This window comes from Cyprinus carpio, chromosome A15 (assembly GCF_018340385.1).
Source record: "Cyprinus carpio isolate SPL01 chromosome A15, ASM1834038v1, whole genome shotgun sequence".
Lineage (NCBI taxonomy): Eukaryota > Metazoa > Chordata > Actinopteri > Cypriniformes > Cyprinidae > Cyprinus > Cyprinus carpio.
The window spans coordinates 24,226,857-24,239,973 of NC_056586.1; the positions used below are offsets into that span (position 1 = coordinate 24,226,857).

The 13,117-nt window shown below is 41.4% G+C and overlaps 1 protein-coding gene across 1 annotated transcript; it reads left to right on the top strand.

Moving 5' to 3' along the window:
* Positions 1 to 1,747: 1,747 nt before the first annotated feature.
* LOC122147812 lies at positions 1,748 to 10,528 on the top strand. The gene is made up of 2 exons (XM_042771744.1): positions 1,748 to 2,412; positions 8,930 to 10,528. The coding sequence occupies exons 1-2, from the start codon at positions 2,011 to 2,013 to the stop codon at positions 10,526 to 10,528; spliced, it is 2,001 nt and encodes a 666-aa protein (XP_042627678.1). The 5' UTR covers positions 1,748 to 2,010.
* The last annotated feature ends 2,589 nt before the right edge of the window (positions 10,529 to 13,117 follow it).

The window sequence follows — 13,117 nt, forward strand, 5'->3', positions numbered from 1 at the left end:
TAGTTAGAACAGCATTATATATATATATATGTATATATATATATATATATATATATATATATATATATATATATATTATATTATATATATTTATTTTAGTTTACACCTATGGCTGATTCTATCCAGTTCCCCCAAATTAATTAAGACTGCCAGACTCAATAATTACACCTATGGCTGATTCTATCCAGTTCCCCCAAATTAATTAAGACTGCCAGACTCAATAATAGCTCCTTTGTGCAGGCCATTACTAAACTGGCTGCATAATTTTAACACCATCAACATCAGTGTGACAGTATAAATCTAGAGTATGATTTCGACAATGAGTAGGTCCTGACACATGTTGTCTAACCCAAATAGAGTTCAAAATGTCTATGAATGCTGATCCCAGTGCATCTTTTGCATTACCAGCATGGATATTAAAATCACCAACAATTAAAACTTTATCTACAGCCAGCACTAACTCGGATGTAAAATCAGCAAACTCTTTAATAAAGTCTGTATGGGGTGCCCCGTGGCCTGTATACAGTAGCGCCAGTACAAACATCACAGAGGGGACTTATGAATTAACACTTGTTTCTCTGGATAATGTCATATGAAGCACCATTACTTCAAACGAGTTATACCTATATCCCGCCCTCTGAGAAATATTGAAAATATTTGTTATAAACTGTAGCAACACCTCCCCCTTTACCTTTTGGACACGGCTCGTGTTTATAAAAGTAATCTTGGGGGGTAGACTCATTTAAAATAATGTAATCATCTTGTTTTAGCCAGGTTTCTGTCAAACAGAGCACATCTAGGTTATGATCAGTGATCATATAATTTACAAATTTGCTTTCGTAGAAAAGGACCTGATATTCAATAAGCCAAGCGTTATAATTTGTTTATTTGTATTACATCTGCTTTTTTTTTTCTTTTTTTTTTGGAACATCAATTAAATTGTTACTCTTAAATTAGTTTGGATGTTTTTTGTATTTTCTAGATCAGGGAACAGACACAGTCTCAATAGTGTGATATCTAGGTGAAAGGGTCTCTGTGTGCTGAGAATTAGCTAAATTCTGTGATGTGAGGCGGCTAGCAGACGGTCGGTTTAGCCAGTCTGTCTGCTTCCTGACCTGGGCCCCATTTAGTCAAGTGCAAACTCTAAGTCTATGTGCCATATTTCTAGAGAGAAGAGCGTCACCACCCCAGGAGGGAGAAAGACCATCTCTTTTCAACAGGTCAGGACTACCCCAAAAACTCATCCAAAAAACCCTGTACACAGATGTATAGGCTGCTGGACTGCCGATACATATGCACAGACTGGCTCAATCATATATGTTTTTTCTCTATGGTGCTACTTGTGAGCAATGTTACATCAGATGTAGAATTGCACTAACCCCACTAATTATAGTTCTTGTATTGTTCTGTAAATATTTAGTTGAGAATTGTCTTATATGGTGATATGTTATTTTGTCTGTCATGGTGTAAATTATGTTAATTGTATTTTATTTATATCATGCACATTGAGCATTGTGCTCAGAGAAACTCCATTTCGTTCAGCAGTGCACTTCGTTGTATGGCTAGCATGACAATAAATGTATTTGAACTTAAAACTAAAACTTGAATTAAAAAAACAAGCAAGTTTCACAACATTTCTGGGATTTTCTTCCTTCCTTGTGTGTGTGTGTGTGTGTGTGTGTAAGTGTGTAAATATGGCCCATGTTGTTCTTTGACCTGTTTCAACACAACCCATGTGATCATAAACTTCATTCTTTTACAACACTTACCTGGAAGAGACTATCGTGTTATTTCTCCTTTGTCAGAACTTTATTCTTGCTTGAGAAAAGAGAAAGGAATCAGCAATCACCGAAGAACGAAAAGAACAATAATTTAACAAGGATTTATGGAATAGGAAGTTTGTTTCTGATCGGACAGCAGATCTTTGTGATTCTCCTGGTTATTCATTTTTGAAACGATCAAACAGAACCTGAGAGTAAAGTTCACACTGCTGGAGCTCAAACAGAGAAAATGGCTTCTCTACATGTGTCTGCTGAAGAGCTTTCTTGTCCTGTGTGCTGTGAAATCTTCAAGACTCCTCTCCTTCTGTCATGTAGTCACAGTGTCTGTAAAGAGTGTCTTCATCAGTTCTGGAGAACTAAAGAAACTCAGGAGTGTCCTGTCTGCAGGAGAACATCCTCAAGACTTGAACCTCCAGTTAATCTTGTGTTGCAAAACCTGTGTGAATCGTTCCTGAAGGAGAGAAAAAAGAGCTGTTTATCAGGATCTGAGGAGATCTGCAGCTTACACAGTGAGAAACTCAAACTCTTCTGTCTGGAGGACAAACAGCCGGTGTGTGTAGAGTGTGTTACTTCACAACAACACATCAATCACACATTCAGACCCATCAGTGAAGCTGTTCCATCACATAAGGTAAGACAGATTTATTTCTGAGGAATAAAGCTTGTCATAAACATGCAAATTTCTCAGTACCATTTTTACTTATGTGTTTTATATAACTGAACATATTACAGAAATATCTGATGTCTTAGATTTTTAATTTAAAATTCTAGGTGGACCACTATCACTGATGTTCTTACATTATAGAAAACATTAAAGGAGAGTTTGAGTAAACCGGACAACACAACAAGCTGAGACTTAATTCTTTTGACATATTCACAAATTTAATTCCAACATCTGATTTGTATGATATGGTAATCTCATTGACTAGCACTCACCTTCCACAATTTTAGCAAATTAGCTTGGGCGAACACAGACAATGTGATTAACATTCATGAACCCAATATCCTGTTAGCATGACAGGGTAAAGCTTTATAATAACTTTCATTAATAAATCATTAACAAACATTATAAAATGCTTAACAGATCATTAGCTAATATAAATTCACATAGCTCAAAATATGAGATATTGTGCTTGTTAATATTTACTAATAAACTTATTAAACATTACCTAATGATCAACAGATAATTATTTCATGTTAAAAAAAAGAAATACTTATAAATGTCATTAAACTTTCAATTCATTCTGAAAATCTAAAAATGAATTTGACAGATGTTATAAAATGATTAAAAGCTTTTGTTAATGCTACTATTGGTGTGTGATATGGTAACAGGGACAGGTTTGGTGGTATGGGTACATTTATGGGTTGGGTACAGGATGTACAGGATCAGATTACTATTGGGAACAAGGTTCAATCTGTTTATATTACATTGTTCTGTGGGAGGGATGGAGGGCCAGGCTTGTGAATCAGAGGCAGGTTCAGACTGTGGAGCAGAGACGGACAATGGAACAGAGGGGGACCTGGGCCATGGAGCAGTGACAGACAATGGAGCAGAGGGGAACCTGGGCCATGGAGCAGTGACAGACAATGGAGCTGAGGGGGACCTGGGCCATGGAGCAGTAACAGACAATGGAACTGAGGTGGAGCAGTCCTAGCGGGGAGCCATGGCAGTGCAGGCTGAGCAGAACGGTGGAGTGACACTGGCAGAGCAAGAAGCCAAGGTGGAGCAGAGACATGGACAGACCACTTGTCTGACCATGACAGGATAGGCAGAGAATTCGTGGATGGCCTCCTTGACTGTGACAGGACAGGCAGAGAATTTGTGGACGGCCTCCTTGACTGGCCGAGAGTTCAAAGGTGGGTGCCACCACTTCGGGAGGTTCTGGCGAAGGCACCTCCTCTGGAGGTTCTGCAGCGGGCGCCTTTAGCCTCTGGAGGGCACTGGAGTGAAATTCACGGTCAGGAGTGGCCTCAGGAGCAGACCTCAGGACAGGAGAGATCTCTGGAGCGCAGTGTGCAGCCCACACATGACTCAAAATGGTGACTGCCATTACTGGAAGCACTGAAGTTTATGTGGGAACGACTCTGTGACTGGTCGTGCCATGGTAGAGACTTGGCCAGGGACTCTGGCGTGGCAGGCCCCATCTTGGTCGGGGGGACTTCATGGCGTGGTGGCCATCTTGGCCGGGGACTCCTGGCATGGCAGCCATCTTGGCGGGGACTCTGGGCGTGGGGCCATGTCATGCAGAGACTCTGAGTGATCATATCGTGGATTCGAAGACTCCCCCTGGGGATCAGTTGCGAGCATTACGTCGAGACTCCTAGAAAGTGCGGCAATTTTGTAGAAGAGACTCCCAGTGTAGGTGGCCATCTTGGCGCATGATGACGTGAGCAAACCCTGGCATGTGGTGAGCACTCCCTCTGGCAGGCATGGCATGAGTAGGCTTTGGCATAGCAGGCATGACGTTAACAGGTGCTGACTTGGTTGGCATGACGTGAGCAAACCCTGGCATGTGGTGAGCAGGTCCTGGAGTCACAGACATGACATGAGCAGACTCTGGCTTGGCAGGCATGGTGGCTACTGCAGGATTGCAGTGTTCCTCATCCACAATCCCCACAGTAAGCGCTTGAACCAGCCAGCAAAAGAGCATAGTCAATATATTCCCTCCCAGTGATCAGCAAATCTTTCCCCCCAGGCAACTGAGAGAATGAATGGGGTCTTATTTAACCCCATTCGAAAAAATGTCCCTTAAAAGCTTACATCATTTAAAGGGAGGCCACTCAAATGGCACACAGTCCACCAAAAGTCCTGAATAATTGACCTGTCACCCTGACGACTGATCTAAGATTAGGAGGAGACAAGCAACTGCTGGTTCATATATTTTGGTCGTGGTATTCTTGTAATGGAAGTAGTCCACTGAAGGCTGAAGCGTGGGATGGGCCCAAGTGCGAGGTTATTTATTTACAAGGTGCAATCTGGAAATCCAAACATAATCCAAAACACAACAAAAAGACTTGACTTGACGAGGTATGAACAGACTTGACTTGAACAGACTTGACTCACCAACATAGGTACATATCGCTAATCACACTCCACAGGCGCCAAATGGCAAAAAAACATGACTACTTATAACAAACAATACAGGCCTACATGACAAAGAACAAACCAGAATTCTTCTGGAAAACAAGACACGCATGACTAAGGGCCTTAATCAGAATACTGACGCATTTGTAGGGAGAGGAACCAATAGCAGGGAATACAAGAGAACAAGCAAAAACAGAAAAACAACAAAACAACAAAACAAAAAAAACAACAAAATAAAAGACATGAAAACAAGAACATGAAACAAAACACCAAACCAGACATTACAGGCAATAAAACGTCTCCAGGATGCGCATGTAACCATGGTTCCCCGAATGGAATGAGACGCTGTGTCGAAACGCTATGGGAACACCTTCAATGTGACCACACTCTGATACACGTGTAATCAGTCCAATGGATGGGTGAGACGTCATGGGCGGGGTGACATAATGACTGAGGTGATTATAATGACCAGGAAGCTTAAAAGCATGCGGGTGGTAGGAATCCAGAGTCTACTTCTAGGGAATGGAAGCAAAAGCACTGACAGGGATGCCGAAGTATGGCCTTGAGACATGGCGTCTCCTGCTAAAGCGAGGAACCATGGTTACATGCATAACCTGGAGACGTTCCTCTTCAGGAGCTCAAGTTCCGTCAAAAAGTTATGGCAATGAGAATGCCCACGCTGCCAGATTTACAAATCCCTGCCTAGTGTGAAAGAGCACAGCTAAAGCGAGAGAACGGAGCCAGGAGTGGTGCAGAATGCAGAACAGGCACCTGCCCGACAAAGTAGGGCGTGGGACATCCCATTCAGTGCCAGCCAATCCCAAAAAGGAATGAGTCTTTGACTCCCCTAAATTTGACAGGAGAGATCAGAGGGCTCGTGGCTGCTGGAATAGCATCCTGATCCACTGCGCCCAACATAAGCTTCTCTGGCACTGACTGGCCACCAATAGGGTGGAGTGGTCAGAGGAAATGTGAAACCAGGGGGTGCCTGCCCACTGACTGGCCACCAATAGGGTGGAGTGGTTCTTCCCTGTGGAGAATCTGGCCTGCAGGAACTCCAGAACTGTACCAACTGGGCAGTTGACTGGGTCGAGCTGGCGGTCTCCGCACCAAGAAGTGAAAAGTTTCCACTTCAGGATATACAGTTTCCTCATTGAGGGAGCTCTGGATTGGAGGATGGTCTTAACCTTTGTTGAGAGACCAGAAGCTACGAGTTCTACCCCCCAGAGGCCACACCCATAACTTCCAACTCCGGGCGGGGATGGAATATCTTGCCCTCCGCCTGTGAGAGGAGGTCCCTTGCTCGAGAAGAGAAATCAGGTCCGAGAACCATACTTGGCCTGGCCAGAATGGGAACCATACCCAGCCTTGCCAAGAATGGGGCTACTAACAGCAGCCAGTCTCCAGAACTCCCAGGAGCAGAAGGAGCAGAGCAGGGCAGAGTGATCAGGGAAGACAAAGACTTGGCCAAAACACCACCACAAGTCTGCACCATAGCGTCCAATCCGAGAGGAGCTGGATGAGTCAGAGAGAACCAGAGGGGATAGTGCGACGTCTATCGAGTCCCAAACAGGTCCACCTGAGCCTGCCAAAAATCTCCACATCTGCTTCACCACCTCGGTGTGAAGCCTCCATTCCCTGGGCCTCAGTCCCTGCCTCAACAGGATGTCTGCTCCCACAGAGAGATGCCCAGGAATGTGAACTGCTCACAGCGAGAGGAGTTTGCCCTGGGACCACACAAGGATCAGGTCCGCCAGCCTATACAGGGAGCGCAAACGTAGACCTTCTTGGTGGTTGATATAAGAGGTGCACACCAACAAATGGTGATCTCTTAGGTCCGGGAGAAAGTGTTTCAAAGCTAGAAACACGGCAGTTGATGTGCCACTGAGATGGCGACCACTCCACAGACCGCGGGCCGAGCGGGCACTCATGTTGAGAGACATCACACTATTCCCTCTGGTCTGTCGCTAGCGTTACGCGTGGCAAGGAGCTCCCAGCACTGGTCCCTGAGACAAGAACCAAAGTTTCTTCCGCGTGTCTAAGGCACATAGGCACCTTCCTGTGACCTTGAGCATGCAAAGTGGGTTTCCCCTCGGGGAGAACTCATTGGTCTTGAGCCACCACTGTAGGGGTCTCATGAACAGCAGGCCAAGAGATATCAAGTTGGACGCAGCTGCCATCAGACCCAGCAGTCTCTGAAACTGCTTGACAGTGAGTGACTGGCCTTCTCTCACTCTCTTGACTGCTGTGAGGATCAAACGTGCCTGCATCATGGTCAAATCGAACACTACACCCAGATAAGTGGTTCTCTGTAATGGAGAAAGCACACTTTTCTTGGCGTTTAAGTCTTAACCCCAACTCTTTCATGTGAGCGAGAATGACATCTCGATGCCTTACCGCTATCTGCTCTGAATGAGCTAATATCAACCAATCTTCGATGTAGCTGAGTATGTGGATGCCCTGGAGTCGCAGAGGAGCCAGAGCAGCATCCAAACCCATGGTGAAAGTGTGGAGTGAGAGTGCAAGGCCGAAAGGAAGAACCCGATATTGGTAAACCTCAGGAACTTGCTGTGATGAGGAAGGATGGACATATGGAAGTATGCGTCTTTTAGATCAATTGTGACAAACCAGTCCTCAGACCTGAATTGAGACACAACTTGTTTGAGTGTGAGCATTCTGATCTTCAGTCACATGACTGAGCGGTTCAACTGACGCAGATCTAAAATGGGATGCAACCATCCATCCTTCTTTGGAACAATGAAGTACCAGCTATATAACCTGAAGTGTCTTTGGTGAGGAGTGACCACCTTGATGGCCTCCTTCCTCAAGAAAATGTTTACTTCTTGTTCTATTACCAGAGCCTGTTCGGGACGAACCAGAGTGGTGGTAACACCGTTGAACCGAGGCGGAGGAGAACCAAACTGGATTCTGTAGCCTCTCTCTACAGTGCACAGGACCCATTGAGACTTATTTAGCAGTAGTTTCCACGCTGCTAAATAGTCTACTAAGGGAATCAGTCTCTTGAAACTGACCTCTGGTGTAATCAGAGCGGCTAGCTCGGTGCCCTGAAGTGGCGAAACGGCAGGGGATGGCCATACTAGCTGCTCTAGAGACCTCCGTGGAGGTTGCAAGCCTTTTAACACTACTACGTTTCTGAGCGGTAACTGAGAGAAGCATTCGCCAGAAACCGCTGCGCCCTGGAACACTGGCAGGGTTGGCAGACTGATATCCTGAGGGCACTGAGGAGAGAAAGGCACTGTGTAATGCGGTGTACACTGCTCTTCCCCAGATGGGCTTGCCCTCTGAGGTCCTGAGCCACAGCATCAGGACTCTCACATAGCTGAGAGTCTCCCTGTATTGAGAAACCACCCAGGTGACCTCCAAAGCAAAACATCCCAAACAACAATATAACATCAAAATGCTCAGAACAAGACCCAACGAAAAACACCTTCCAGGAGAACCCTGAAACACCACAACGGCAACGCACAAAAGTACAACCAGCCCTAGAGACCTCTGTAGACAAAGAGTAAATGTATATTAATTAATGATCTGTTAAGTATGCCATTGCCTTTTGCTGTGAAAAGAGACCTCTGTAGAAAAATCTCATATTTCTAGCTATTTAAATGTATATTAATTAATGATCTGTTAAGTATGCCATTGCCTTTTGCTGTGAAAAATGGTGCCTATCTCACACAGAGAAAAGCAGAGTGATACAAATGGTAAACAGACCCGTGCTGATACTGGTGAAATATCAGAAATCCTGGAAAGCCTCTCAGCCAATCAGATTCGAGGAGAGGGGTTAAAACTTTAAAACACAAACCACTATAATTTGACAATTAGAAAATGACATTTAATATTTAAGGGGGAAAAGACAAATAAAAACAAATGTATAATGCTTGCCTTTTCTGGTGGAGTTATGCAAGATGGCCTTTATTACTAGGGATGTTGGTGTTTATTTGATTATGATTTATAAATATAACATTGTTCACCATTTATACATGTTCATCTATATTTGTTTATTTATTTGTTTTTTTATTATTATTGTGTATTGCTTTTTATACAGAACATAAATGATCTCATCAAGAAAAGCATCTTAATTAAAGATGGAAATCCTGCTCGATACCGTCTGCAAACAAGTACAGACAATTTGAAACTATCTGAACCTTGTAGGAAAATGACCTTTGGAGGGAGAAATAAAGACAAACGAAATAAAAGCAAAAAAGACAAAACCATTCTGATGGTGGGAGAAACAGGAACAGGAAAAACAACCCTGATCAATGCGATGATCAACTACATGTTGGGTGTAAAGAGAGAAGACAAGGTTTGGTTTGAGATCACAGATGATCAAAGCAACCAAACACAAGTTCACAGTCAGACCTCTTTTATCACTGTTTATGGGTTTTATCTACAAGAGAGTCCAATCCATTTAACAATCATTGACACACCAGGATGTGGAGACACACGTGGAGTTAAGAAAGATAAAGAGATCGCTGAAGGTTTGCTCAGTTTAAGTAAATCTGCAGAAGAGATTCATGAAATACATGCAGTGTGTCTGGTGATTAAAGCAACCCAAAACAGACTATCTGACAGACAAAAATACATATTTGATGCTGTTCAGTCTTTATTTGGAAGAGATATTGCTGACAACATCATCTTACTCTTCACACACTCAGATGGAATGCGTCCTAAAAATGCCCTGAGGGCTGTTGAAGAGGCTAACATCAAGTGTCCAGTAAATGACAAGAATCAGCCAGTGTTTTTCCTGTTTAACAACTGTCAGACAGACACTACTGATGAAGAAGATGATGAAGATACTGAAGATACTGAGGAACATGAACAGAGGCTGGATCAATCATGGAATTGCAGCTTTAAAGGAATGGCAGGATTGTTCAAGGTTCTTGACACAATAAAACCAAAATCCCTGAAGATGACTCGAGATGTGCTGCAAAAACGGAAGCAGTTGGAGGCAAATGTCTCCAATTTACGATCACGAGTTCAAATGATGGAACTAAAACAAAATGAGCTGAAACAAACTCAAGAAGCTGTGGAGAAGAACAAGCAAGATGTCAAAGCAAACAGGAACTTTGAGTATGAAGTTGAAGTGCCCTACAAAGAATGGGTTGATAATAATCATACTAAAAAAACCACGGCGGCGATGTGCTGCACCGTCTGTAAGGAGAACTGTCATTATCCAGGATGCTGGTGGGTCAGAGATCTCTCATGGTGCAGGGTGATGAGAAAGAATCACTGTACAGTGTGCACTAATAAATGCCACTACAGCAAACATATCAAATCAGCACAAATATATGAAACAAAGACAAAGAAGGAGACAAGGACATATGAAGATTTAAAGAACAAATATGAAAACAAAATTGGTGTGTTTGTGGTCAAGATGCTGGAAGAAGAACTGGAAGAATTAGAGAAAGAGAAAATTAAGCTGGTGAAGGAAGGTTTCGACTGTGTGGAAACTCTGGAGAGAATCGCACTCAAGACTGATTCTGTGTTCACACTTCAGCACATTGATTTTCTGATTGAGAAGTTGACGGAAATTAATGAGTCTGAAAAGGCCAAAATACTGGAAAACATCAAGAAGAGAGCAGAAGAAGAAAAGCATGGAGCACTGGATTACTTTACAGGACTTTTAAAAAAAAAATTCAAATAATGCCTCAGCTCAAATCATGCTGAAAGTCTGAAAACAGCATCCTGAAAATGTTTCTGCTTCTTTCAATAGCATGTCCTTGAGGTAAAGTATTATAATAACAGCATTTTATTAATGAAACAAACATTCTTTCATCATGCTTGATTTTATTTCCCTCATTTGTAAGTTGCTTTGGATAACATGCATCTGCTTAATTGATGCAAAATACTGTAGTGATTACTGTAATGATTTTCATGTAATGAAGCAGAAACTGACAGCAGCATAACGTAAAAAGATACTGTTTTAAATACTGCAATAATATTGTGAAAGAATGTTGTTATTTATCATAAAATGTTGTGCATGTAATCATGATCACTAGGCTGTTAAGAGACTGATTTAACTGTATTAATATTCACTTACATGAATTCATTAAACAGTATTGTTTTGGCTCAGTGTTTTATCTGTGTTCATTCAACTGCAAAATACTACAGTAAGAGTATAATATTATTATTGTTTTTCTTTAAGACGCATTTCCTTAAATCTCGAACACATTTAAAACACTTTTCTTAACTGTAGACTTTGACCTGAAATGACTCACATGAATGACTCTTAAAGCACACACTCTGAGATTTAGAAAAATAATCATGACATCTTAAAATGAATATGCCAATGATAATAAAATGACAAGTTTAGAATTTTGCAACACAATTCTACTGTAATCAACATAAATGACAGGAAATATGCAGAGTATAAAGAATACTGACAAACTGTAAACAACTGCAAAATGTCTGGTTTTAATTTTGTGCTTACAGTAGTTATTGTAATTTGAATATAATCTGTATTTCAGTCAGTGGGAATCTGTCATAGGAAACAGAGAAATCAAATACACTGAACAGCAGTCTAGACTGGGAGAAAAAAAGAATAACAACATAAACTGTTCTACTCAAATTAAAACATGTAATCATCAACAGAAAAAAAAGGTATCTGCAGCAGGAGCAAAGACAGGATCAACACTTCTCTATGAAGCTCTCAGAAACTCAAAGAGGATGTTGAATTGTGCTGAGAAACACTGCCGCCTATGGCAATTGAGCATCAGCCTTTTAGCAAAAAAAAAAAAACCCGGTTAACAAAGCAAGATCACATCCGAAAATACTTTGTATAGTACATTTTTAAACACTTATCTCAAGATCTACATCAACACTTAAAAAGTGAACTACAAATGAAACACAGAACTAAACATGCAGATTATTATAACCAATAATATGTTATATCTTTTCTAAATAAATATTGCCTATAAATGTCTTGGTCATATTTCAATTCAAAATCAAATATATATTATTGACATTTTACACATACATGCATATATTATTTGCATAAATGGCATATATGTCACTAAATTAAATTCTAGTTTTTCTGGACAGCTGAAGAAAGACGGACTGTAATGTATAACGCATCATACTGTAAGTAGATCTATTATGATCTGAAACTGAATAATGTATGATTCCTGTCAAGACTTTATTAACAGAAATTCATACACAATAAAGCAATATATTGTATCCTAACACTATATTGCTCTTCACATAGACTTACTAAAATTTAGTGATGTTTGACTTAAGTTGTGATTTTATTGCAAGTATTACATTTGCTGATACTCGACACTAATAAATATAGCAATAAGATGGAAGGGGGAGTTTTTGGCTTGATTTTTTAATGGAACCTGAATAAAATGTAATATTCAAGTTGTTGAATATGGATTTGTCATTCTGATGTGTTATGTAGTACCTGCATATAGGCACTAGGGGGCAATGGGTGAATAGGATGTGATGCAATGTATGCAAGGGAATAACAGAATAAAAAAAGTTTATGTGCTGAAGCTGATCTCGGTCTCTAGTCATCTTTTCACAAATAATACATACATCATGTAAAATCTCCTAAATTATTTAATCTATGACACAATGATTTTAATATTATTAATGAAATGTGCTCATTTATTTTACGTTAATTCGCAAAAGTCCGTGATTTTGAGTAAGATCTGTTTGTATTTGAGGCCATGTTCACACTAATGTTTTCGTTTGAATACACATCTTTTTCTCTCCGTTTTGGCCTTCCGTCCACACTGAGACGGCATTTTTATCAAGGAAAACAGAGGAAAACGGAGCTGTACAAAGTATCACATCCAAAGTGGATAAATTTGAAAACGCCGTTTTCGCGTTGTAGTGTGGAGTGGCCATCTGGAATATCGGGTGTTTTCCCGGTGGGCCAGTGCATTTTGGGGCCGATACTTTGGCCCATCATGCAGGGACAGCAGCACATTGGACACGGTAAGAGAGACACAAAGAGGAGAGAACAGACGCGTCAGCAGAGAAAATACTGTACAGGCCAGGGCCGGCGCTCCGCACACGCACATCACGCACTGCACGTAGGGCACCAAGTGCTTGGGGGGGCACCAAAAAATCTGGGTCGTGAAAAAATCATCACAATAGGCTACTAGTATAAATAACAAATAAAATATTTCTAAAAAGCATGTTAATATACAAAAGCAATACAAAAGTAATATAGGCCTAGACCAAATTAGTCGAGAAAAGGTGAATCTCTGTGCCAGTCTCCCTCTGG

What these genes read in the sequence shown, in the direction of transcription:
- LOC122147812 (XM_042771744.1), top strand. Translation starts at nt 2,011, where the DNA reads ATGGCTTCTCTACATGTGTCTGCTGAAGAGCTTTCTTGTCCTGTGTGC. An exon ending in AAGCTGTTCCATCACATAAG is followed by an intron (nt 2,413 to 8,929) that starts GTAAGACAGATT and finishes CTTTTTATACAG; the next exon opens with AACATAAATGATCTCATCAA.